Raw genomic sequence first — 27,109 nt, forward strand, 5'->3', positions numbered from 1 at the left:
GCGCAGAGCGCAGGACTTGTCACTCAAGCCGTTTCCAATAATAGCGAATAGAAATGTAGTCCATTTACTTATAAAAAATGACCAACGATTACAAAACAATAAAAACAACAAAAGGAATACAAAAATATCAAACATTTATTATGGCAGTACAATGCTCAAAAAGTAGGGTACATAATTAAAATCACATTAGAGAGTCTATGATTAGTGTTTCAATGATTTGAGAAAATGTTTATATTTTCATACAATATTATTCCCAGAAAAAAATATAACATCTTTATGTAGGTCCAACAAATATGTCTACTAAGGTATACTAACATAAATCAGGTAAAGTCATAACAGGCTATGACTGACAAAATGCAATCAAATAATAATATATCATAACTTAATGCAACACCCTGAGTACAGACAGTTCACTACAATGTAGGTGGAACAATATGTAAAGAAAGTTTGTATAAAAGTTTCAAATTATGTTATTTAAGGCCCTTTTAGTCTCACTAAATTGTATAATAACACAGTAATAACTCAAGAATAACTACAATTCACTGATAAAGCTATAATAAAACAGGGGAGGACCATCCTACTCAGTGAATTTCCTTTAATAAAAAAAATTGTGAAACATTAAAAAAGTTATCCTTTTTTTTAGATAAAACTATATTAAATATATTCACGTCACTAAATTAAAATGCACTGTTTTGCAATGAGGGTCTACAGTAGCCTCAACAACACACTCTGGGGTAGCACCATGTTGTAACCGGAGGACAGCTATTTTCCATCCTCGTCTGTGTACAATGACTTCAATACAAAACCTAGGAGGCTCATGGTTCTCCCCCCCTACCATAGACGTGCACAGTAATTATGATGGCTTACGGAGGACGTCCTCCAACCAATCAGAGCTCTTGCAGCATGAACTGACATGTTGCCCACCCAATCAAAGGATCAGAGAATGAATCAAGTAGTAAAAACATAAGCTACAGCTAGCTAGCCCTGTAGTGCATAAAATGTGGATGAGTAGTTGACTCAAAGAGAAAGACAATAGTTGAACAGTTTTGAAAAAAATAATTTCTTTAAAAAATAAGGAGAAGCAGCAGAGAGAGCTATATTTTGTACACTTTCACAGCTAGATAATGCACCTATTTAATTTAGCCTACTTAAACACCTGGCTCAAACAGAGAGGAATGTTACTTATGTTAGGTAGCTGGCTAAGGCTATCCAACACTGAAACTCTTCCAAGTCTAGGTAAGCTTTCGTTTTTTATTTTTATTTTTTATTGTCACCGGGGCCCACCGGTGTAACTGCTAAACTGCTTGCTGTACACTGTACTGTGTGAGTGTAGTGGGTTTACTAACGCATCATTTCTAGTAGCTATGTTGACTATGATGTAAGCTAATATGGTGACAACGATGTAGGCTGTGTGAAGCGGTTAGCGGTTATGGTATGAAGCTTTGGCTTGGAAGGTTTTTTAAAAACTGGTCACAGACAACTGTTGTGTTGTGCACTGAAGTCCACAAGCGAAGGGAAAAGGTGAGAGGAGGAGAGCGCATAGGAGCGAGAAATATTTATACAACGAGCAAAGTGATGATGCTGTTTGTATGTGGCTGCTATGAAAGTGAGCTGTGTGTGCGGGTGATCAGGGGTCTATTAATTCTGTCGATTCAGGTGAAAAATGTATCTTAAACAGAAGCAAACGGAACGAAACGGGAATAAACCTACCTGAATTTGTCCAATAGAAATTCTCGTTTGCAGTGGTTTGAACTAATGATTACACCCTAGATCAGCTAGATGCAGGCACTGTCTGTCACCTTGATTACTCCAATTTGTATTTTGACCTGTGCACCTAGGCTAGGTTGTAGCAGCCTCATGATGGGTATAGGGAAAATTAGAGTATCATGTAGCAGCCTAAACCTATAGATGTTACATTGAGCTGGGTGAATGGAATATGAATGACAGTCATCCAATATTATGCTGTAATAGAAATAAGGCCATAAAAACTAATCGTCCTCCCTAATCATAAACGGCACCAACCGCCACTCTGACCATTGTACCATAATGATCATTTTGGACTTATGCACAGCATGATTTTGTTGCTGTATCACCATTTTTTTTTTTTTACAGTTACAAGTACAGTACTTCCACATACATACATCTTGAAACTAAGCCTGGCACTAAATGCTGAATTTAGGCTTGGGGTTGTCCTTGTACTTTTCATCCAGATGAAGAATGTTACACATCCTCGCATCAGTGGAATTGTTTCACAGAAACATGGCTGATTGACATTTGATATTTCTTTTAGGAATAGATTGAGGATTTTCAGACTGAACGGCCTGAACACTGTGTGCTCTGTTAGGTCATCACTCCTAGGGACGCAGTGGTGGCTCCCCCCCCTCATTGATGGTGCGGTAGAACTGAGGCTGGGTCTGGGCCAATGGGGAGTCTGTCTGGGAGAAAAGGGCTGGCCGGCTCTTCGGGGTCCACCGCAGGAATCTGCCTGAGGTCACCAGGTCACCGTAGCCCTGGGCGTGGGAGAAGGCATAGCCTGACCGGCGGGTACTGGCGCGGCGGGCTTGGACACGGCGAGGGGCAGGGGGCAACACCTTGTCCTGTCTCACCTTGTACCTCACCTAGAAGGAGGAGGAGGAATGAGAGAGAGTGAGGGAGAAGAAATCATTTGTGAATCTTCAATGCCAATTACAAAGGAGTTAACCATTGACATCTGACCTTGTCGTTGATAGTGGGCCACAGCAGGATGCGGAGGAAGCGATATGCCACCACAGGAAGCACACAGAGGATGGAGGTGAGTAGCATAGTCAGCCACACATTGGGCTGGTTCAGGGAGTTCCTGGCTGTGCCTGTTACATAGAGTATAGCATCACAACATGTATTCAGATGACGATTGCTGTGACAGATACTCACCTACATAGTCACAGATACTGTAACAAACAGTTGCAGATAGTGTCACTGACCAAACGTTCAGATAGAAAGACATGAATGATGAAGGGAGAGGAGGTGGATGGATGGGTGCTGAGTGGTACTACTCACCAATGAAGGGGAAGGAGGAGGTGAAGATGAGAAACATGCCATTGCTGTACATGGTGAATATGACAGCAAAGTACACACACAGACTGCCCCACAGGAAGAACTGGTTCACTGACGTCCAATAGTGGGTGTCCAGACCCAGCTTAAACAAAGACACATGCAGCTACCTCAGACTCTGTTACTGTGTGTGTGTTTTTAGAGAGATAACTTTTACATTAGTCCAGAGTGTGTATGTGTATGTATGTACAGTAGAAGTCGGAAGTTTACATACACCTTAGCCAAATACATTTAAAATCAGTTTTTCACATTCCTGACATTTAATCCTTTAGGATCACCACTTTATTTTAAGAAAGTGAAATGTCAGAATAATAGTGAGTGAGAATGATTTATTTCAGCTTTAATTTCTTTCATCACATTCCCAGTGGGTCAGAAGTTTAGATACACTCAATTAGTATTTGGTAGCATTGCCTTTAAATTGTTTAACTTGGGTCAAATGTTTCTGACTTCAAAGAAAACCGAGATGTCAACACAAAAGATTAGGACAGTAAAATTGATTTCTGGACATCACATTCTTAAAATACTTCCACAAGCTTCCCACAATAAGTTGGGTGAGTCAGGTTTGTAGGCCTCCTTGCTCGCATACGCTTTTTCAGTTCTGCCAATTTTTTTTCTATAGGATTGAGGTCAGGGCTTTGTGATGGCCACTCCAATACTTTGACTTTGCTGTCCTTAAGACATTTTGCCAGAACTTTGGAAGTATGCTTGGGGTCATTGCCCATTTGGAAGACCCCTTTGCGACCAAGCTTTAACTTCTTGACTGATGTCTTGAGATGCTGCTTCAATATATCAACATAATTTTCCTCCCTCATGTTGCTATCTATTTTGTGAAGTCCACCAGTCCCTCCTGCAGTAATGCACCCCCACAACATGATGCTGCCACCCCCGTGCTTCACGGTTGGGATGGTGTTCTTCGGCTTGCAAGCCTCCCCCTTTTTCCTCCAAACATAATGATGGTCATCATGGCCAAACAGTTCTATTTTTGTTTCATCAGACCAGAGGACAATTCTCCAAAAAGTACGATCTGTGTCCCCATGTGCAGTTGCAAACTGTAGTCTGGCTTTTTTATGGCGGTTTTGGAGCAGTGGATTCTTCCTTGCTGAGCGGCCTTTAAGGTTATGTCGATATAGGAGTTGTTTTACTGTCGATATAGATACTTTTGTACGCGTTTCCTCCAGCATCTTCACAAGGTCCTTTGCTGTTGTTCCGGGATTTATTTGCACTACTCACACCAAAGTACGTTCATCTCTAGGAGACAGAACGCGTCTCCTTCCAGAGCGGTATGACGACTGCGTGGTCCCATGGTGTTTATACTTGCGTACTATTGTTTGTACAGATGAACATGGTACCTTCAGGCGTTTGGAAATTACTCCCAAGGATGAACCAGACTTGTGGAGGTCTACATTCTTTTCTCTGAGGTCTTGGCTGATTTCTTTTGATTTTGCCATGCAAAGAGGCACTGAGTTTGAAGGTAGGCCTTGAAATACATACACAGGTACACCTCCAATTGACTCAAATTATGTCAATTAGCCTATCAGAAGCTTCTAAAAACTTGACATAATTTTGTGGAATTTTCCAAGCTCTTTAAAGGCACAGTCAACTTCGTGTATGTAAACTTCTGACCCACTGGAATTGTGATACAGTGAATTAGAAGTGAAATAATCTGTCTGTAAACAATTGTTGGAAAAATGACTTGTGTCATGCACAAAGTAGATGTCCTAACTGACTTGCCAAAACTATAGTGTGTTAACAAGAAGAACAAGTTTTAATGACTCCAACCTAAGTGTATGTAAACTTCCGACTTCATCTGTATGTTTGCAAATATGGTTTAAGCCTCAGTTAAAACATTAATATACCATTAATATACCACACCCAAATTTGATAACATTAAGTACACATGTTATTTCCCTTCTTCTCCCTTCTCCTCACCTGTATACTGACGGCGATGAGCAGGCAGGTCTGGGCCAGCAGGGCGAAGGACTGATAGTCCACAATGTCTTTGCCGTCGTCTCGGACCGTGTCGTACATGGCTGCCCAGGGAATGAAGAAGAGGACCAGGGAGCTGTAGCCACTGTGTAACACCGTGTAGACAAAGGCCCTCTTACTGAAGTACTGGTTGAGCTGGCCTGGGGCGTAGAGCTTGGGGTACTGGAAACTCCACCGATCATTTACATCCTAAACACACAGATATACAGGGAGACATACACTGAACAGTGGTGTAAAGTACTTAAGCCAAAATACTTTAAAGTACTATTTAAGTAGTTTGGTGTATCTGTACTTTACTATTTATATTTTTGCCAACTTTTACTTCACTAAGAAGAAGAAAATAATATAATTTTACTCCATACATTTTCCTTGATGCCCAAAAGTACTTGTTACATTTTGACAGGAAAATTGTCAAATTCACACACTTACAAGAGAACATCGCAGGTCATCCCTACTGCCTCTGATCTGGCAGACTCACTAAACACAAATGCTTTGTAAATTATGTGTGGAATGTGCCCCTGGCTATCCGTCAATCATTTTTTAAAATTTGTGCCGTCTGGTTTGTTTAATATAAGGAATTTGAAATGGTTTATACTTTTACTTTTGATACTTAAGTACATTTGAGCAATTCCATTTACTTTTGATACTTAAGTACGGTATATATAAAACCAAATACTTTTAGACTTTTACTAAAGTAGAATTTTACTAGGTGACTTTCAATTGAGTAATTTTCTTTACTTTTACTCAAGTATGACAATTTAGTAATTTTTCCACCACTGACACTGAATATACCAAACATTAGGAACATCTTCCTAATATTGAGTTGCACCACCCTCTCTGTGCCCTCAGAACAGACTCAATTCGTCAGGGTATGGACTCTACAAGGGTCGAAAGCGTTCCACAGAGATGTTGGCCCATGTTGACTCCAGTGCTTCCCACAGTTGTGTGAAGTTGGCTGGATGTCCTTTGGGTGGTTGACCATTCTTGATACACACAGGAAACTGTTCAGAATGAACAACCCAGCAGTGTTGCAGTTCTTGACACAAACTGGTGGGCCTGGCACCTACTACCATACACCCTTTAAAAATGTTATATTTTGTCTTGCCCATTCACCCTCTGAATAGCACACATACACAATCCAGTCTCAATTGTCTTCTTTAAACAGTCTCCTCCCCTTCATCTACACTGATTGAAGTGGATTTAACAAGTGACATCAATAAGGGATCATAGCTTTCACCTGGATTCACCTGGTCAGTCTATGTCATGGAAAGAGAGTTCTTAATGTTTGTATACTCAGTGTATGTGATTACATACATACTACTTACTTGCATCGGCATACATAATTGGCTGACGTACATTACTGACATACTAACATAAGCCTAAGAGACATGCTTACCTGGTCAAAGAGACTCAACGCCAGCACAGGTAGAGCTGTGTAAACCAGGTTATACAGGGTGATGAACCACTCGTCATACACAGTCTGTTAGGGGGAACAACAAATAATACACATTAGATACATGACTGTTGTTTAGTCCATTAGAGCCCAGTATGTTTCCTGGTCAGGAACTACTTCTGCCACTAGTTATAAAGGAATTAACATGTCATACTCTAAACAAACTAAAGCATGACTTTTCTGCTCATCTCTGTGCATGCACCTCTGTCTCTGTGTCTCACCTGTGCTGAGAAACCGCAGAAGAAGCCGTACCAGAAGTGGACGAAGGTGAAGGTGAAATTCTTGTAGAAGAAATAGCGCAGGAACTTGCACATCCTCAGGTAGGACCAGCGGCCGTGCACCAGCAGGAGGCGCTGCAGGTAGCGGAACTGAGCGAAGGAGAAGTCACTGGAGAGCACCGCCTGCATTCCCTCCTGACCTGATATACCTACTCCTATATGAGCAGCTAGAGGGGGGAGAGAGGAAGGGAGAGCAAGAGAGAGGGAGAGGGGTGGTGGGAGAGAGATGGAGAGGATGAGTGTGTGTATGAATTGATTAGAGGAATCATAACAGCAGTCAAACATTTAGCATCAAGAATCAGGATCCTTCAACACCTTCACAGTGTTCAAGCAGCTCATAATCGGAGCTGCTTGACCCTTGATCAAGCAGCCCTACCCTTGATCATGCTGACGTCATTGGCGCCGTCGCCGATGGCCAGAGTGATAGCCTGCTTGTACTTCTTCACCAGCTCCACCACCTGTGCTTTCTGCAGTGGAGTCACCCTGCAGCAGATCACCGTCTGACACATACACGCTGTCCGCAGCAGCTCCATCTCCATGTCCTTCTCCAGGGCAAAGGCCTGGGTGGAGAGGGAGGGAGGGAGGAGAGTGAGGGGAGAGGGAGTAGTGGAAGGACAGAGATAAATTAATGAAGGATTGTTCATGAAATATTGGAACAGAGATTATAAAAAGTGAGTACAACATATGTCAATCAGAATATAAGTTTTATGTTTCCAGTAACTTGTCCTGTGATGAACCACTCGTCATACACAGTCTGTTAGGGGGAACAACAAATAATACACATTAGATACATGACTGTTGCTAAGTCCATTAGAGCCCAGTATACCAGAGTCTTTGTCCTTACCAGACTGTGTCCGTTAATCACCATAGCGTACTCTCCATCCACTGGCTCATCCGCCACCGTCTCCGTCTTTAAAAGACAAAACAGGCCACTTCTACTCTTCGTGACAGTAGGCTCCTCTGGTCCATCAGGTCTCATCTTCCTCCTTGCGGTCCTGGTCAGGGAGAGAGAGATACTTTTACATGTCACCTTACTGTGATGCGTCAAGGTATGAAAGTGATTGTCAATAGTCTGTCTGTGGACTCACTGGAGGTCCTTTCTGACTTCCTTTGCTGTGTTTGCCGACACGATGAACACTTCGGTCATCTCCTCTCGCAACATGTTGCAGGAGTAGCCAATGTTCTCTGCCGTTTCTGTTCCGACAGAGAGAAAAGAGAATCAAGGTGTGCCAGAGAAAAGTTTTGTAGCCTTATTGATAGTATATTCTAAGGAAGATAACCCACCTTGCTTGTCTCCAGTGAGCACCCAGATCTTGATGTCGGCTTTGGAGAGCTGCTCAATGGTCTGAGGCACTCCATCCTGTAGCTTATCCTCTACTGCAGTGGATCCTAACAGCTACACACACATACCGGTACAAACATGAAAGATTCAGTTGATATTGTGCTAGTGGATTATCTTGTAGGACATTGTAATGATACTTCTGTCTGTAGTACCCACCAGCAGGCCTTTCTCGATCTCCTCATACAGCGCATCCAACTTCTCCTCCCTCTCGTCCATGGCAGTGCTGGCTTCATGGTGGCGCAGTTTCCACTCCTCCATATACTTTGGGTCTATGTCCTTGTAGGCCAGAGCCAGCGTACGCAGACCATCCCCAGCATACTCCTGTCAATGGAACAGTTAGAGTTAGGATCTAACACACAGGTACAGAGTTCGACATACAGGATATAGTTCATCTCCTGTAAGATTTTACATATATTCACACGCTTCACAAAAAATACAGAATTCTAAACACGGACACACAGAAGCTAGTTACTCACATTGAGGTGTTCGGTGGTGACCTCCGTTAGTTTGCTGCAGGAAGGGTTTAGTCTCTCAAAGATGATGGTGTCTGCTCCCTTACAGTACAGAGTCAGCTTGCCCTCCGGACTGCGGACTAGGGGCCACACAACACATAATCAGGTTTTGTTAACTCAGATAATTCTAAATAGCTACGGTTTCAGAACATATTCCCCTATAATTCTAAAGACGTAACGGTTAGTGTGTTCTACATTGGATGGAAAAAAAGAGACGCCTTCAAGACCGCTTAACGGAACACAAGTACGCCATATGGGTAAGCAATGAAGACTACCCCATGGCAAGGCACTACAAGTCCTTACACCAAGGCAACCCTGCCTCCCTACAAGCTATGGGTATTGATCATATTCCGGCCTCTATTAGAAAAGGGGACCGTCCTAAACAGTTAAACCAAAGGGAAAGCTTTGGGATTTACAAACTACAGGCCACTAAATACCATGGTTTAAATGAAGATATGGATTTCTCACCCTTCCTGTAGGGTCGTGATGGGTCCATTTGCTGTTATCTAGTGGACATTTTGCTCAATTGCTCTCAGCTATGTTTAGACTGTTGTTGTTCATGTTTTGCTGTATTCTAGTGTACTATGGAATATATTGCTGTCTTATTCTTGACACTTCTCCCAGTCATATTTAAGGTTAGAACTACCTTTCTAAGTGTTCTGATACTTTTAGCTTGGAGTTGTATTTTTATGATAACATAAAGCTACAGTATTTCACCTTTTAATGTGTATAGTATTGCTTACTAGGTGTGTCCAATCAATTTTGTAACCACCCCCTCTTCTAATTAGGGCTAATTGGAAAAGCTGTTCAAAAGAGGACATTGTATTCTTTTTTTTTTACTCCCTGACGAAGGCCATGCAGCCGAAACGAGTCGGTTTAAAATTTTTGTTTCTATTGAACATGCCATACCAATAAAGGCATTTTAATTAATTATATGAACAGTGCCTTGGTCCTCCTTTCTTTTTGATGACCAATTTACCCCTTTTACCAAAGAGCACATTCTATCTACCAAAATGTACTATTGTGTACCTTAGTAGCGCTTCCCTTCCTCCTCTTTCTAGTAGTGTAACGGTTAGTGTTGGATGAACTCACCGATGACCGACATCCTCTTGCGGACGTTGTTGAAGTCCAGTACAGCCAGTAGCTCGTAGGTGACCAGCTCTCCCATCTCCACTACAGTGATGCTCTCTGGCGTACGAGAGCGGAACACAAAGCCAAAGTTCCTGGCTGCTGTGACCAGAGCTCCCTCGTCTGGTGACTGGGCCTGGTAGTACAATTCACCTAGAAGATCACAATAACGGAAGATATTTACTAGTCGCCTTGTCTAGTTTATGGACTAGGTAGAAGTTGTCCTCCCAACCACTGTGCAACTTCTACCTCAAGCCTCAGTCCAGTCACCCACGCCAATGCAATAACATGTGAATCCAGCAGGAGTCGCTTTCTCACCCTCCTTCTTCTCCTCGGGCATGACGGTGTGGCACAACGCAAGCAGGCGGAAGAAGGCCTGCACCTCGGGATTGCCCTCCCTCACCACCTCCACAAGGCTGTGGTCATGGAAACAGAACTTTGGGTCGGCCAGGTTGTTCCAAGAGAAGTCCACCTTCTCTGTTTTCTACCAGAGAGTGAGTGAGGGTTAGGCATGTTAGTGCCACGGAATGTAAGGATTTATTGCCAAAGAAAGGGCCTTAGAGATTTTCTTTCATACATTAAATCCATAAGCCCAACACACCCTTTTCCTCCTCTCACCTCATTAATCTCCACTCTTTGTCCAGAAAAGTCCAACAACTCCCCTGGAGAACAGAAACATATTTTGTCAGTTATATGGTACAGTGAATGATTGCCACCTATGTGTATTAATGTATGCCTTACCGTGTGTGTAAACACATGATACATGCTTATAGTGCTAGACTTGACCTTTTTCTACATGTATATATCTACCTCTATTACCATCCATCCCTGCACATTGATATGGCAATGGTACTCCTTGTATATAGATTAATTCTTGTGTGTTTTATTTCTCATGTGTTTATATATACAGTACCAGTCAAAAGTTTGGACATACCTGCTCATTGAAGGGTTTTTCTTTATTTTAACAATTTTTTACATTGTAGAATAATAGTGACGACATCAAAACTATGAATATATATAAATAAATAAATATATATACAGTATTTTTAACTTGTAAATAAGCATTTCACTGTAAGGTCTACACCTGTTTTATTCGGCGCATGTGACAAATACAATTAGATTTGATTTAAGTGTGTGTATTCCAGCGCCAAGCATCACCATAGGACTTCCCGTTGATGGAACACTTGTTGAAGGTCATGATGTTCTGTGTGAGTGTTCCAGTCTTGTCAGAGAAGATGTATTTGATCTGGCCCAGCTCTTCGTTGAGCGTGGTGGTCCTGGCCTCGGCAGGCGTGTCACTCTTGGGATAGTACATCTTCCTGTCCCAGTCTATGTAGAAACTGTTACCCAGGCGAATGATCTCCACACTGCACCCAAAACACAGGAGAAAGAGAGAGAGGGAGAGAGAAATGCAATCAATTCACATTGGTGATGTAGTCCTGTCATCAAAGGCACAGTAGAAGTAACACATTTGGACACAGAGATGCAATTGCAGTGAATGACTGGATAATATGTGAACTGCACTGACCTGACGTAGAGGGATATAGGCACCACAGTGTTGAGGATGATGACGTAGGACCAGAAGGTGAGGAAGGCTGAAAAGGGAGCGTTAACCCCTTCTTGCTTGGGTAGGAATGCAGCAAACTTAGAGCCCTCCTGGTACTCCCAGATTCCATTCCCAACGGCCAGGATTAAACACATAACCGCCAGGAAACCAAAGATCTGGAAGACCAAACATGACAGTTAAGAAGTGTGTGTGTGATGACTGTGTGTGTATGTATAGTCATACTCACACTCAGCACCAGAACATTCATGAGGCGATCAATGCTGGTCCGTTTCAATGTAGTCTTTCCACAGTTCTGCATCAGCTTGGTGTCTGGACCTGGAAGAGGAAAATAGATTTATCATCAGTTGTGGATATTTTTTATGAAAGTCTTAGGTCATTTCTCTGCCATTATGTGGACTGGTGAGACTCACCTCCAAAGACGACCAGGCCGAAGCACCACTGGGTGTTCCTCAGAGTACAGCCCCTCAGCAGGATCCTCTCGTTGTCCAGGGAGTACGTCTCTCCCTTCAGAGTCAGGGTGCCAGTGAACTTATCTAGGCGGTTGTTGGGTGGCTCACAGCGCACCTCGCCTACACAGGGACAGAGAGGTTCAGGGACTGTACAACAGTTAAGAATATTGTGATTCATAAGATCTAGACTTTTAAGCCATGATGATCTAAACGTTTTTCCAGTCTTACCGTTGAAGTTGGCCAGTTTCTCTATGCTATCCTCCAGTTCCCCTGTCACAGTCAGGGCCTGCTTCACCTTCAAGTTAGTTTCTCTAAAGGAGGAGGAGGGCAGGATGAGAAACACAGAGAAAGAGGAAGAGCTCATACAATTAAGAAAGGCAGTGAAATATCTTTGGTGTCAAAGGTAAACACAAACATGAACGCAACAGAGACACACCCATCTAGTTCAGCTGTTTCTATGTAGACGAGGTTGAGAGGCTCACTGCTGGACAGCAACAGGAGATCGGCCTGGAGAAGGAGAGTGATAAAGACGAGAGAGAGAGAGCTATAGAATGTTAATGTGAAACCCCATAAATTATGACTTACTTGAAATATAAATTAGTCAGATTTTCTATTCTGTAGAATGACTGGTGACCTACACTGGCTGATTGTATTTCTGTGGTACATCTGCCCTTTGACCCTCAGCAGACACCTCCAACCTTACCGTGACAAACTGATTATTCTCCAGCTTGATGATGTCCCCAACTTGAACATCCATCCACTTTTCACTCCTTAGTCTGAAAAGAGCAAGATCGTAATGATGCTGCGCTAAAGCAAGCCTAGAGTGACATCTAGTGTTTGAGAACGCTAACACTGACTAACAAATCACCACCTGATGCATTCACAACAAATATACAGACCTCTTGAGAGCTAATCTGTGACATTCAAGCACTTTTCAAGCACTGAGAAACTAGCTAAGACAAAGGGAAGAGAGACTCACTCTCCATCAATGAGGACCTCCACCTTCCGGTTGTTCACCTGTCTGTCACATCTGTGTCTGTTCTACACAGGCGAAGGAGAGGGAATATTAGGATCTGGAGACCAGAAAAAAACATGTCTTTGTAGACCATGTTCTGTATCTGGTCTTAATACTGTAATTAGTAGACGTTGAGCTCACTATGTCGTCGCTGCCATCCTTAGCCATGGTCATGGAGAGCACCAGGACCAGGGGGACTACGGTGGTGAACCAGGACAGGGATGAGATCTCTGGGATGAGCTGAGAGTAACCAGGAGAGACAAAACATCACCAGCAGGGACTCACCTTTCTGCTGCCATTTAGTACTGCTACTCCCTACAATATAGTATAGCATAGTATAGTATGCCAGCAATATAGTATGGTATGCCAGCTCCAGGGCATGACGGAGTTTATGTGGATACTATGAAGAAATATACATTTGCACTCAGATTCTACGTTTTGGTATATTTACAATTTCAAAAGTCTTCTTGGGTATGAAGCTTCAAGCTTGGTACACCCGTATTTGGGGAGTTTCTCCCATTCTTCTCTGTAGATCCTCTCAAGGTTTGGTGGGGAGTGTCGTTGCACAGCTATTTTCAGGTCGCGCCAGAGATGTTTGATCGGTTCAATCCGGGCTCTGGCTGGGCCACTCAAGAATATTCAGAGACTTGTCCCGAAGCCACTCCTGCGTTGTCTTGGCTGTGTGCTTAGGGTCGTTGTCCTGTTGGAAGGTGAACCCCAGTCTGAGATCCCGAGTGCTCTGGAGCAGGTGTTCAACAAGGATCTCTCTGTACTTTGCTCCATTCATCTTCTCTTGATCCTGACTAGTCTCCAAGTCCCTGCTTCTGAAAAACATCCCCACAGCATGATGCTGCCAACCCATGCTTCATCGAAGGGACAGTGCCAAGTTTCTTCCAGACATGACACTTGGCATTCAGGCCAAAGAGTTCAATCTTGGTTTCGTCAGACCAGAGCAGCTTGTTCCTTTAGGTGCCTTTTGGCAAACTCCAAGCGGGCGGTCATGTGCCTTTTACTGAGGAGTGGTTTCCGTCTGGCCACTGAGGAGTGGTTTCCGTGGTTTCCATCTCTACCATAAACACCTGATTGGTGGAATGCTGCAGAGGTGGTTGTACTTCTGGAAGGTTCTCCAATCTCCACCTAGGAAGTCTGGAGTTCTGTCTGATTGACCATATGGTCCATGGTCACCTCCCTGACCAAGGCCCTTCTCCCCTGATTGCCCAGTTTGGGCAGGCGGCCAGCTCTAGGAAAAGTCTTCGTGGTTCCAAAGTTCTTCCATTTAAGAATGATGGAGGCCACTGTGTTCTTGGGAACCTTCAATGCTGCAGGCATTTTTTGGTACCCTTCCCCAGATCTGTGCCTCGACACAATCCTGTCTCACTCTACGGACAATTCCTTCGACCTCATGGCTTGGTTTTTGCTCTGACATGCACTGTCAACTGTGGGATTTTATATAGACAGGTGTGTGCCTTTCCAAATCATGTCCAATCAATTGAATTTACCACAGGTGGACTTCAATCAAGTTGTAGAAACATCAAGGATGATCAATGGAAACAGGATGTACCTGAGCTCAATTTCGAGTCTCATAGCAAAAGGTCTGAATACTTACGTAAATATGGTATCTGTTTTTAATTTTTAATAAATTAGCAAATATTTCGAAAATCTGTTTTCTCTCTTTCATTATGGGGTATTGTGTGTAGATTAATGAGGACATTTTTTTATTATTTAATACATTTTAGAATAAGGCTGTAATGTAACAAAATGTGGAAAAAGTCAAGGGGTCTGAGTACTTTCCGAATACACTGTATCTACAGGCCTCAGCCCTGTATAGCATTGACAGAATAAGGCTTAGAGTGGCTGCATTAAGGCTGTGTAAAGGTTACCTGGAGACAGAGGAGGAAGAGGAAGTAGGCATTGGCCAGTCTTTGGAACTGCTCAAACAGATTGAGCGGTAGAAAGGTGAAGATATTGTATTTGGAGGTTTTAATGGCATTGTCCTGCATGGGGAGCAAGAGGGGAATGTGTTACTGTGACAAATACACATGAAAACATAACATGCAGACACACAATGTAAACAATGGCTTGGAATGAGTAATCGACTGCAGTACTTACAGCATACTCGTAAGACAAGTTGAATTCTCTGTCATTTGCTCGCAGGTGTCTTTCTTCCTCTGTAGGTGGAAACACAACATCAATTAAATATCACAGGTGTGGCAATAAACCGCTCAACTTTTCCACGAGTAAATGCTGGCATTAGCCCCTTAAGGGCTGGGACACAGATAGTCGGATCACAGGCGTGGCAGTAAAATAATAAACTCTGGGGATGCTCTCCACATCAGAGCTGGGACTAGACTACAGCAGGTCAGTTAACTCACCTTTTACTTCCTTCCTCCCACACTCCAGACCTAATTGTGACAGTAGCGACCCCATGTTCAGCTCATCACTCCCATATCACACCTGGTAGAAGAAACAGATGTGGAATAATAGCTTGAATAATAATGGAATCACAAAGTGAAACCCATTATATAAAATGATGAGAAGCAAGGTTGGGAAACTTCCCGACAATGATGATTTCTACATAGTTGTGGTACCGCTACAGTATATTGTAACCGCGTTATGACAGAGCGAAGGGAGCAGAACGGCTTACAGCAGGTCTATACACTCTAACCAGTGTGTGGAACAGCAAGTGTGGAACAGCTATAATCATTTTATGATAAGTTCATGGTAAGCCTTGCAGGGTTGTACTAACGTAGGCCTATGTGTAGTATCCTTGGCAACGACCACTTATCAGTTTTACACTATTGGTGAGAGTGCGAATTCTTTAATCACTGGCCCCGCCTCCACACATATCCGCATGCACACACAGACACACAAGCCTGTTCCCTACGCAAATGAGCTTCCTGATATCTAAATGAACACCAAGAATCATACGTTCAAGTGAAAATTTGGTGAAAATGGCATTGATGTGATCTAATGAGCTTTATACAGAAATGCTCGAATTGGCTTTATAGGGATAATCTGTTGAGTTATGGACAAGGCGCTGGTTTCTATGAACAGGTTTCACAGACACTGGTTAAATTAGTCACGGAGTAGGCCTGATTTAAAAAAAAAATGAAATTTGAATTTCATAAATATAATTTATGTTTGGGTTTTATTCTTCTGGATTACTGTGGCTGGAGCTTTTTAAATGAATATCAACCATAATCTGGGAATATTTTAGGCCATGTCCATGAAGATAAACTATGAATCCTCTTTATTACAGTGTAATATGTTCCAAGAGGCTTTGATAAAAAAATAATAATATAATAAATACAGATCTGATCAGGGCAAGTCTGTGATGGCAGGTAGCCTAGTGGTTAGAGCGTTAGGCCAGTTACCAAAAGGTTGCTGGAACGAAACCCCGACCGGACAAGGTAAAAATCTGTCCGGTCGGGGCCACAGTTCCTCGGTAGGGTGTCACTGTAAATAAGAATTTGTTCTTAACTGACTTGCCTAGTTAAATAAAGATTAATTATTGTCTTTATTTTTCTTTTCTTTTAAGTCCAATATACCTCATAAAGAGGAGTCAAATGTATAGTTTCTGATATGAAGGATGAAGCTCTTGTAAAAGCTCATGTACATTAACCTGCTATGTCGTAAGTTTCCCCTCTATGCTCACTGGTAGAGTGAATGCCATGTTGAGATGTAGTAGAGCCACTCCTTATCAACCATTTGTACCAGAGCAAAATACACTTGATAATCCATACTCAGTCACTACACTTGAGATCGCTCATAACCCTGAACATTAGACCTGGTATTCCCCACATTATGTTCGCCTGCCTGAAGTCAAAGTTCTCTTATCAGTCTCCTTATCAGTCTTCTTATCAGTCTTCTAGGTCCTCTGTGATGGCCGCCACCAGCTCAAAAACCTCAGACACAGCCCACACACCTTACATTCAAGTAAATAGAAAGCCTTAGAAGTACAGAAACTATTATATATAAACTTGTCAAAGGAAGATATTATAAAGAAGATAATATTAATATATATATTTATAGTATCTTCCTCTGACAAGTTTTTCACCATGAAATAAATTGTACAGTTCAATGACCATCTGTTATGGCAGAAACTCACAAATAAACGGCTGTATTCACTCCAAACCACAGGTCAAAAAGTAATCTCACCCTTTCACGCCCACCACAACACCAAAAACCAAAACTAAGCCCCAATTCCATGCTTTCCCATACCCATATTTCTTTCATTTTTGTTTTAGTTTAAACTTTCACATTGGGAATATTTACTCCCTGCATTGTACCAGAACACACACACTTTGACACAAAGTACCCACTGGGCACACACACTGGTTGAATCAACTTGTTTCCACGTAGGGCTGTGGTGGTCACGAAATTTCATCAGCCAGTGATTGTCAAGCAAATAACTGTCGGTCTCACAGTAATTGACCGTTAATTAACATAAACACATTTAGCATCTCCTGGCTTCCACACATAGCCTACAAGCCACTGATGCAGACCTTTGGAACATCTACATTTAAAAAGACTAATAAATCCATGTAATACAGCCTACACCTTTACAATAAATCCCTTATTGTAAAGACAGGTCTATGATATGAAGAAAATGTTGTCTATTTCAGAAGAACAGAATAGCATAATCTGAGTTGTCCTAATGTTAGGTCCTGATCTGGTTATGCCAAATGGCTGTGGGCTACACTAGTTCTTTTAGCAGACAAGATTTGCATAGAATTCCATGGCATTATTTTATAGTATGAAAAATACAATTGACCAAAGTTAAATAAAATAGAAAGAATATTATCTCCAAACGATTTGTGTGCGCACATGCAGCTATTCTGTATTGAGCGTTTAACAAAGAAATAGGAATTCCTATATGTTTTATGTAACTTTAGTTGTTCTACAAATGTTGGGCTATATGTTTTGATTTTTAATACATTGTAAGGCTGCATGATGAGACTAATGATGATTTTAAAGTATGAGCTTTTAGCTTTTATGAGTTGCTTGAAAGGCATGACCTCTGCTTTGTTTTTTTTGCGCAGGCTGTACACACTACATCAGTCACTCATTCACAATTTGACAAGCACTTGATGATCAATTCCTAGAATTTCACAGCTGCATCCCCTTTGTGTGGCTGTAACGCACCCTAAAAAAATCCATGCTTTTTTTTGGGCCAGTAGCCGTTGTGCCCTTCTCCCTAGGTGCTGTGCACTCCATCACGTTCGGGTTTTTCTTACAGGCTACAAGTGAAGACAGTCACATCGGGGATGCAACTGCGTGGTTCCTTATCCAATTCCAAGGTGCATATTGAAGATATTGGAAGAACGGTCCACATTTACTTTTCATCAGCCAACAAGATGAGTAGGCCTTATGAACAGCAAAAGCATCCGATCTCCCATAGTACAAAGGTTGACCTATTCTATTCTGTGAGAGAAATAAATATTCCAAACCTAGCCTGGGACAGTTGTGGAATGCAATAGATCCAAAATGAATACAACCACTAGCATTAAAAAAAATGTGGCTGACACAGCAGATCAGAACGTTTAGCTTAAAATGTTAAACTATTAGGCTATTTCTTTACATTATAAGCGCAAAAATGTGCACATAGTAGTAAGCTATAAGTGCGAATGTTCCATTAACGTAAAATACCATTATCAAGTGACTGCAAATGCAATTATGCATGTTATGCTTCATTTTAAGACATTATTTGGCCACTTCAGTTGTGATACAAACCTTATGAAAACATATAAGCCTATGGTTAGGCTACATGAGGTGTTTATTTTATCTTCATTTAACTAGTCAAGTCAGTTCTTATTTTCAATGACAGCCTAGGAACAGTGGGTTAACTGCCTTGTTCAGGGGCAGAACGACAGATTTTTACCTTGTCAGCTCAGCGATTCGATCTTGCAACCTTTTGATTACTAGTCCAACGCTCTAACCACTAGGCTACCTGCCGCCCAGTGTGCGACTATGATTAGAAAAAGTCGCAAAAAAGGCATTGTTTCTTGGGCTAGGCATCATTCACAAATGATAATATATCATTCACAAGTGATAGGCTAATTTTGTCACCCATCAGACTTAATCTTGTCTTTACATATACTAAATAACATGTGTGAAAATTGTTTTGATTTATAATGGACCATTATCATGCACCTGTATCGAAACAGGGACAGCTGGAAAAAATACATGTCATCTATGTACTTAAATAGCGAATGAAGGACTATTTTCCTGTGGTTAATTTTCATGCCAGCCAGGTAGGCTATACTCCTGTTTTAAATATAAGCAATGTGCTTAACAGTAGGAAAGTTGAAAAATAAATATAGTAGGCCTAGCCAATAGAAAGCTGATACTCTTCTTTTTAGTAGAGGCCATCACTCTGTTTTCTCACACAATTGCATAGCCTATTGAGATGTTGCGCAACATGAGCTCATGCGCTCTCATGAACTGTTCGATTAGATTTTCTAATACATTTGCATTGATGTCAGAGTGATTAGAGGGACAATAGAGTGCTGAGTACCAGGCAGTTAGCAAGTTTGGTAGGCTACTAATGACCATCAGCAGCATCAGAGCTTGGAGAAGCCTAATTACAGTGACTAAACGGTCATGTGGAATTTGAATGTTTTCATGACCTGTGACCGCCGGTGTGGTGGTAATACGGTCACTGCAACAGGTCATTTAAATGAAATTATGTTAAACCAACGTTGAATTGACGTCTGTGCCCAGTGGTTTTATTATGTTCAAATTCATTAGGATGCTGTATGTCAGTTTGATTAACTGATCAGCTTTTCCTTATTAGCCAAATACTGTCTCTCTGAAGTCTCTGAACTTGTCGACAGACCCGTTCTAGACATACCCCAGGCACAGGTTCACTTAATTGTTAGCAGCAGTATCATTGGAGAAAAGCAAATAATGTCCAGTCACATACCTCAGTGAGAAGAATGATATCGGAGTCCCTCAGGAAAGTCAAGGTTCGTCAACAGAACACAGACAGGTACAACAAAGACGGGCAGGAAGTAGGCCTAAGGATGTCTCCAACGACACCCACTTCTCTCACTCAACACACCCTCCCTTTCAGTTGAACTAGAGTAAATCCAGGAGACGGAACTGCGCTTCAGTCTGGGCAAACACACTTACACCAAGACGCAGACCCAGACAGAGGGGCTCCTGAGACTCCTAGGTAGAAGGCAGGAGTGGAGCAGAGCAGGTGGAGTCTCAGAGGTGGGGGAGGCAAAGTCATGGGCAGCTACAGGAAACAGAACGGGATCCCCCTCAGGGTAAGGGCACAGAGCTAGAGCAAACACTGCAGCCAGCGATCTTTGGACCTGGATGTTGAGACACAAAGCAGAGGCAGGTGCTGAACGGCAGTAAAACTGAGGTGAGGGACAGACACTGGCCAATCAGAACAAACAATGGGGCAATGACCAGGAAGATCAGAGGATACCAGGCATGTCACACACACACACCCTGAGGTGGGAACGCATGCGCAGAGACACTATTTTCCACTTCCTATATATGAATTCATATCAAAACAGGCATACTGCACGTTACAGTTATTTTGATTAAAGTCTATGAGTGTTACCCTTTAGAACGTGACATTGCTCATATGTGGACTAGAAGTGTTAATACCATCAGAATTGTGATGATTGTTATGAAAATGGGGGGAGGATGTTGAACAGAATCTCAGAGCTTCAGGTGAAATCCAAAACCTGGACACGAGTACAAAAGGGTCCTCTGTAGTCCCCAGGACTTCGTTATGAGCCAATGGGCAAATGGATGCACAGCCACAGAGGCACGGACACACACACGGATACACACACGCATATGATACCAAGGAATGTTGAAGAGACATTGTCATTATTACTGAGTGCATGTCTTACCTTGTGGTGATAGACATCTTCATGACCCTTCAAGGGCACAGTGGTCTTTTCAGGGCACGTGTCTAATATAAAACAAGGTTCTACCAAGCTCAACACCGGCAGCTTGGAGAGAAATGGCAAGGTATCCTCCAGACATTTACGAAATACCAAATGGAAAAGGATATTTGTGAACATCTAAAATTCTTTCGTTTTATGCAATGGTTTGTATTTTACCACTTACAAATAGCATAGCTGCAATATGAAATAATGCTGATTGTCAAACAAAATTTTACTGGTAAAAAACAGCATGAAAAAAACACGTAAAAATTCATGGATACTATCACATCTGGAGATGAGAATCATGTTCTTTGTAAAGGAAAACACACTAAATTTGCCAGACACATCAACAGATATTTCTTAAATACTTTATACAAAATTCATAAATTGGAATGTACACATTTTAATGATCAATACCAAATGTTTTCCAGTAGCAATAATACAAATAAAACTTCACAATAGTACTTTGACTGATATACTATACGTGCTAACTATTGTAGTGATTTAATAATAGTGCAAAAGTTCAAGTAAAAAAAAACGATGTATTAAAAACAAAATGAAATTATAAAAAGTGAACACTTGGGGACAGCTTGGCACAAGGAACATGTGTGTTAGAGTGGCAGTGCCCTCCTTAAAGGTAGACATTTTCCCCTAAATCAACAGCCCAAAATATGTAGGACTTCACATTGGTACAGTAGATACTGTATATAAAGCCCAGATATAACTTCTGCAGTGTGTGATTTTGCAGTGGTTTCCTATTCAACAAACTGACTATAATTGTATGGACAATGGCAGTGTTACTTAACAAATACAAAAATATTTTCAGTATGAGTGTGATTTTTTTCTCCCGTCATTTCTATGAGGAAGTTGACTGGCATGCATCACACCTTAAGTGAATTGATACAGTACTGAACAGCTCCACCATAATTCCATGTTTCCAAAAGAGGGATACACACATTTTCAATGTAACATTTTAAAAAGACTAAGAGAATAACTACACCTCAACAAATATTAAACAAATATAAATCCTTCAAAATTATTAAATACAGTTGATTTTGGGCAAATTGACCAATCCTCTATTGTTGTTCAACAAAAGAAATACACAGAAAATAAGGGGGAAAACAGGTATTAAATAGACAGCTTCTATTATCATCACAGTAGCAAGGCCACTCAGAGATACAAGGAAACATAGCTGGAAAATAATCGTTTTTTTCCTCAACGGAGACAAAAACTGTTTAAACTCCTCTGGTCCCAAAATATCCTCTAGGTCCAGTTAGTATCTGTAGGGTACTGCAGCACAAAGCGATTCAAAACTACCACTGCAAACAATACTCAAATGCTATCTAGTAGCCCTCTTTGTTTGCAATAGTAGACCCCATTCGTAATCTGGAATAAATACATAAAAAAAAATGATTAATAAAATGTCTGTGTCATTGAGGGTTGGCAACATTAGCCAAATGTTTGTAAAACATGTTATTTCCTAGTGAATACAAAGTTTAAGACAGGGCCCTCCATACACCACTGCACTTTGATGTACTGTAATAAGCGAGTAAAAGTGCTCACATCTCCATCTATCCTTAATGGAAGTTTCTCTCTCTATTGAAGGCAGCCCTTGGGTTGAGGATGTTGATGTCAATTTATCTCCACCCAGCACAGCCAGAAGAGGACTGGCCACCCCTCATAGCCTGGTTCCTCTCTACGTTTCTTCCTAGGTTCCGGCCATTCTAGGGAGTTTCTCCAAGCCACCGTGCTCCTTACCTGCATTGCTTGCTGTTTGGGGTTTTAGGCTGGGTTTCTGTACAGCACTTTGTGACATCAGCTTTAGACATCAGCTTTAGACTCAAAAGCATTATAGGAAATACTAATTCAAAGTGCATTGTCAACACTGTACACTTACGGGATTAATGGGTCAGGAATAAGAGCCCAATTCCTGGCAGGGCACACATAACGTACAACCCCTTTACATTGAGTGCTGTTGGCATTACAGTACCTCAAGTCAGAAAATAGGTGGATGACTCAAACGTAAAATCACTTCAGAAACACCACAAGGCACCACTTTCAATACAAAAACCCCCACGTTCCTTTTCTACAGCAGAAACCAGTGGATTTGTACACTATATTTAGGAGCAGGGTACTTGACATGTGGTAGGATAGAAACCAGGTGAATCTACCTTGACCGATGCACCAACATTAACAAGACATCCCGTGTTTGGACCCTTAAAGTAGCATCAATGAGACTAACTTGGACCCTGAAGAACACCAAAGTGAGATTGAGGAAGATAAATAAACAGTTTTGTACTATAGGTTACAGTCTAAACTTCACACATTCACAGCTTCCAAAGTGTAAGGCATCAAACGTACGGCCACAGTTGGGGGGGTTTTGCACATGACAAACATTTGTGGGATGAGGGGGAGACCCTGTACTGAAGTACATACAGGCTGGCAGGGAGGTGACTGGCACATAATGCCCATGGCATGTCCATAGTGCAAGACTGGCAGACCCACAGGAAGTACAGTATCGTGTGAGTGTGTGTAATAACCACTGAGTGAAAGAGAAACTATGTGTGTGAATGATATAGTGAGTGAGAGATTCATAAGGTGAGTGTGATAAATAGTGACCGTATGTTGGTGAACCAGTGTCCATCAAACAGCCAGTAGCAGCCAGGAAACATTATTAGTCCAAAGTAGTAGTCGAGCGGCTTTCCTTTGTGTGTAATGTGTAATGAAGGTGTGTAATGAAGGTTCTCCCATCCCTCTCCACTTGTCTTTACTAGAGGCCCTTCACACTCCTCCCCTCCTTTAGGGAAACCTCAGCTGCCCTCCTCTGCAGAACGTATCTCAGACTTGAGCTTGACGAACTCCTTGGCCACCTCGTCGTTTGAACGCTGGGAGAGGATGCGCATGGCGGTGAGGCCTGTCTCATCCATGGTGACAATCTGGCCCAGAGGACACCAGCACGCCACGCTGCCTTTCTCTGCCACGTCCCTCAGCTGCATCACAGCCATGCCCACCACCCGGTCAGCACGACCAAAGCAGTAGTCCTTCACACACATCTGAAGCTCGTAGCACTCAAAGCCATCCTCGTTGCCCAGGACACTGAGGAGACATTGAGGGGAGGGAGAATTTTCTTTTTTACGATGAGCATTGGCTATTTCAAGGGGCTACTATTGGTTATTGTAGGTAACAAGCTACTGTACTATTGCTTGGCTCTGCACTCACAAGTGGAAGGTCTCGTTGAACTTGGGCGCCCAGCTGTTGTTCTTGGACTTGGTTTGGAACTTGCGCTTCTTGTCACTGAGGTGGGGTCCGATCATGGTGATCTCCACGAAGGGCCGGAACATCCCAGACGTCTGCCACTTCAGATCATTGGCTCCCACCACTGATACACAACAGGGAAGGAGATGGTTAGTTTGTTGGCACAGGGAGAGACAGAGATAATGGTTCATTATAGTCATGTTCCCTTAAACCCTATAGGAACCTTTGACAGTGACTTTGTGCTCCCCAGTCCCAGGATGGGTGAATAGGTCAATCTGTATGGATATCTCTCCAACTGGCTTGTCCACTCCTGAGCCTAGTGTACACACAGATAGAAACACAAGACATGATCTTCCAGTGGTGGTGAGTGGTCATAGATACCAGGAGTAGTATCCGTTAGGGAGGAGGAGCAGTCAGGGTTGATGTTTGGGGCAAACTCACCCACAGGGACAGGGGCAGATGGGAAGGGGTTTATGTACAGTCACAGAGTAAAGGAGGGAGGGGTTGTTGGCACATGCTATCCATTGTTGGCACAACCTACCCCTGGAGGGTTGTATTTTTTCATTGGGCGTTAACCTAATACCCTTCCCATTGTGCACTGGTGAGGAGGCAGCAGAGGAGATAACAAGAGAGAAGACAAACAGCAAAAAAAGCACGTCAAATGGCAGCAGAGTCATGTTAGACTTCAACTCACAGAACAGTCACACAGCCAGATAAAGTTAGTTAATAGGTAAGTAATAGAGACACAATATTTAGCTGATAGATCAACTTCAAGCCCATTACTGGAATATAACAGTACTCAAGACCCCTGGTGACCCCTGGTGGCAAGGCAGGGGAGAAGCAAAAGTTATTTTAGGACTGTGTTATGGACAGTATTTATTTAGAAACAATGGAACGCAGACTGATGCTATTGTGTGTGCGCAAGCCTTACCTTGTGCGTGTTGTGTTGTGACGAAGGTCTTGATGAGTGTGTCTGTGGTCTGTGTGTAGAGGGACAGAGCGTGGCGTAGTGAGGTCAACTCAGAACTCTTCTCCAGGAATGCCTTCTTCAGACCGTTTCCTCCAGCATGGAAGTATTGCTGCAGAAGAGAGGGAGAGAGCAAGGGAAAAGAGGGGAAAAGAGAGGGAGAGAGCAAGGGAAAAGAGGGGAAAAGAGAGGGAGAGAGCAAGGGAAAAGAGGGGAAAAGAGAGGGAGAGAGCAAGGGAAAAGAGGGGAAAAGAGAGGGAGAGAGCAAGGGAAAAGAGGGGAAAAGAGAGGGAGAGAGCAAGGGAAAAGAGGGGAAAAGAGAGGGAGAGAGCAAGGGAAAAGAGGGGAAAAGAGAGGGAGAGAGCAAGGGAAAAGAGGGGAAAAGAGAGGGAGAGAGCAAGGGAAAAGAGGGGAAAAGAGAGGGAGACGGAAGGATTGTTTTCCTACTACGCAATGAATGACGACGGTAATGAAATGCTCAGCAACCAAGTCACCTTCAGCAACTAATGTAAGTAGTAACTTTATCACAGGTGTATGTGTCACTATGAACTTAAACATAACACAAACCTTGATTGTGTCCAGTGCTATATCGATGACAGCACACTGTTTAGGTGTCAGGCTTTTGGCCTCTCCTGCCATGTGATCCTTGAGCTTGGAGAGCTGCCCCAGTTCCTTGGCTGCAGACAGGATCTGAGCCCCCTGACCCACACAAATTGTTTATTTTTATGTATTTGTAGATTTTATTTTAGGATACATGAGTCACAATGAGTGCAGAAAACATTATAAACAACCGCTCTTTCCATGACAGACTGACCAGGTGAACCCAGGTGAAAGCTACAATCCCTAAAAGAGTACCACAGATGAGTCATAATACCCATAAATCCCAGCGGTCAAATAGGGAAATGGTTCCAATAATTTCCCCACCGTTCATTTTCCCCATAGGTGATTTTAGAAACACTTAAAATAAGGGATGTGTTTACTGTAGGCTTACCCTGGTGTGACGTTTTGATAACTGTGTAAATCTTTAGGACAGTGGTTCCGTACCCCTTCAAACATTCAACCTCCAGCTGCGTACCCCCTCTAGTACCAGGGTCATCGCACTCTCAAATGTTGTTTTAAGCCATCATTGTAAGCCTACCCCCCACACACACTATACAATACATTTATTAAACATAAGAATGAGTGTGAGTTTTTGTCACAACCCAGCTTGTGGGAAGTGACAAAGAGCTCTTATAGGATCAGGGCACAAATAATAATATAATAATAATAATAAATCATTTTGCTCTTTATTTAACCATCTTACATATAAAACCTTATTAGGCATTGAAAATTGTGAATAACTCACCACAGGTTACTGAGAAGGGTGTGCTTGAAAGGATACACATACAGTTGAAGTCGGAAGTTTACATACACTGAGGTCGGAGTCATTAAAACTCGTTTCTCAACCACTCCACAAATTTCTTGTTAACAAACTATAGTTTTGGCAAGTCGGTTAGGACATGTACTTTGTGCATGACACAAGTCATTTTTCCAACAATTGTTTACAGACAGATTATTCCACTTCTAATTCACTGTATCATAATTCCAGTGGGTCAGAAGTTTACATACACCAAGTTGACTGTGCCTTTAAACAGATTGGAAAATTCCAGAAAATGATGTCATGGCTTTAGAAGCTTTTGATAGGCTAATTGACATAATTTGAGTCAATTGGAGGTGTACCTGTGGATTTATTTCAAGGCCTACAAACAAATTTAGTGCCTCTTTGCTTGACGACATGGGAAAATCAAAAGAAATCAGCCAAGACCTCAAGAAAAAAATTGGAGACCTCCACAAGACTGGTTCATCCTTGGGAGCAATTTCCAAATGCCTGAAGGTACCACGTTCATCTGTACAAACAATAGTACGCAAGTATAAACACAGTGGGACCACGCAGCCGTCATACCGCTCAGGAAGGAGACGCGTTCTGTCTCCTAGAGATGAATGTACTTTGGTGCAAAAAGTGAAAATAAATCCCAGAACAACAGCAAATGACCTTGTGAAGATGCTGGAGGAAACAGGTACAAAAGTATCTATATCCACAGGAAAACGAGTCCTATATCGACATAACCTGAAAGGCCGCTCAGCAAGGAAGAAGGCACTGCTCCAAAACCGCCA

The 27,109-nt window shown here is 42.3% G+C and overlaps 2 protein-coding genes across 5 annotated transcripts in view; both read right to left on the reverse strand.

The window, feature by feature from the left end:
- Nucleotides 1–117: 117 nt before the first annotated feature.
- On the reverse strand, nt 118–20,126 carry LOC129864052 (phospholipid-transporting ATPase ID-like). The gene is made up of 28 exons (XM_055936602.1): nt 19,746–20,126; nt 15,193–15,274; nt 14,930–14,988; nt 14,701–14,814; nt 12,962–13,060; nt 12,785–12,846; nt 12,509–12,581; nt 12,242–12,312; nt 12,034–12,116; nt 11,767–11,925; nt 11,583–11,671; nt 11,318–11,511; nt 10,948–11,156; nt 10,408–10,451; nt 10,108–10,273; nt 9,754–9,942; nt 8,626–8,741; nt 8,306–8,470; nt 8,092–8,203; nt 7,896–8,001; nt 7,652–7,802; nt 7,184–7,367; nt 6,751–6,974; nt 6,473–6,556; nt 5,020–5,265; nt 3,037–3,175; nt 2,716–2,846; nt 118–2,618 (listed from the first exon to the last, which is right to left on the reverse strand). Exons 2-28 carry the CDS (start codon nt 15,245–15,247, stop codon nt 2,355–2,357), a joined length of 3,588 nt encoding a protein of 1,195 aa, XP_055792577.1. The 5' UTR covers nt 15,248–15,274; nt 19,746–20,126; the 3' UTR covers nt 118–2,354.
- A 961-nt stretch (nt 20,127–21,087) lies between these two features.
- Nucleotides 21,088–27,109, reverse strand: part of LOC129864054 (protein unc-13 homolog B-like) — a 110,922-nt gene continuing 104,900 nt past the window's right edge. For 3 of the 4 annotated variants that reach the window (XM_055936608.1, XM_055936607.1, XM_055936605.1), the window contains 6 exons: nt 25,523–25,654; nt 24,920–25,067; nt 24,530–24,586; nt 24,212–24,304; nt 23,953–24,112; nt 21,088–23,829 (listed from right to left, as the gene is read on the reverse strand). In XM_055936608.1, the coding sequence (XP_055792583.1) occupies nt 23,544–23,829; nt 23,953–24,112; nt 24,212–24,304; nt 24,530–24,586; nt 24,920–25,067; nt 25,523–25,654 (876 nt within the window). In that variant the 3' untranslated portion in view covers nt 21,088–23,543. The remainder of the gene's footprint in view (nt 23,830–23,952; nt 24,113–24,211; nt 24,305–24,529; nt 24,587–24,919; nt 25,068–25,522; nt 25,655–27,109) is intronic. The other variant, XM_055936606.1, reaches the window with a different exon arrangement.

The sequence above is a fragment of the Salvelinus fontinalis genome, chromosome 10 (genome assembly GCF_029448725.1).
Source record: "Salvelinus fontinalis isolate EN_2023a chromosome 10, ASM2944872v1, whole genome shotgun sequence".
In the NCBI taxonomy this organism is placed as follows: Eukaryota; Metazoa; Chordata; class Actinopteri; order Salmoniformes; family Salmonidae; genus Salvelinus; species Salvelinus fontinalis.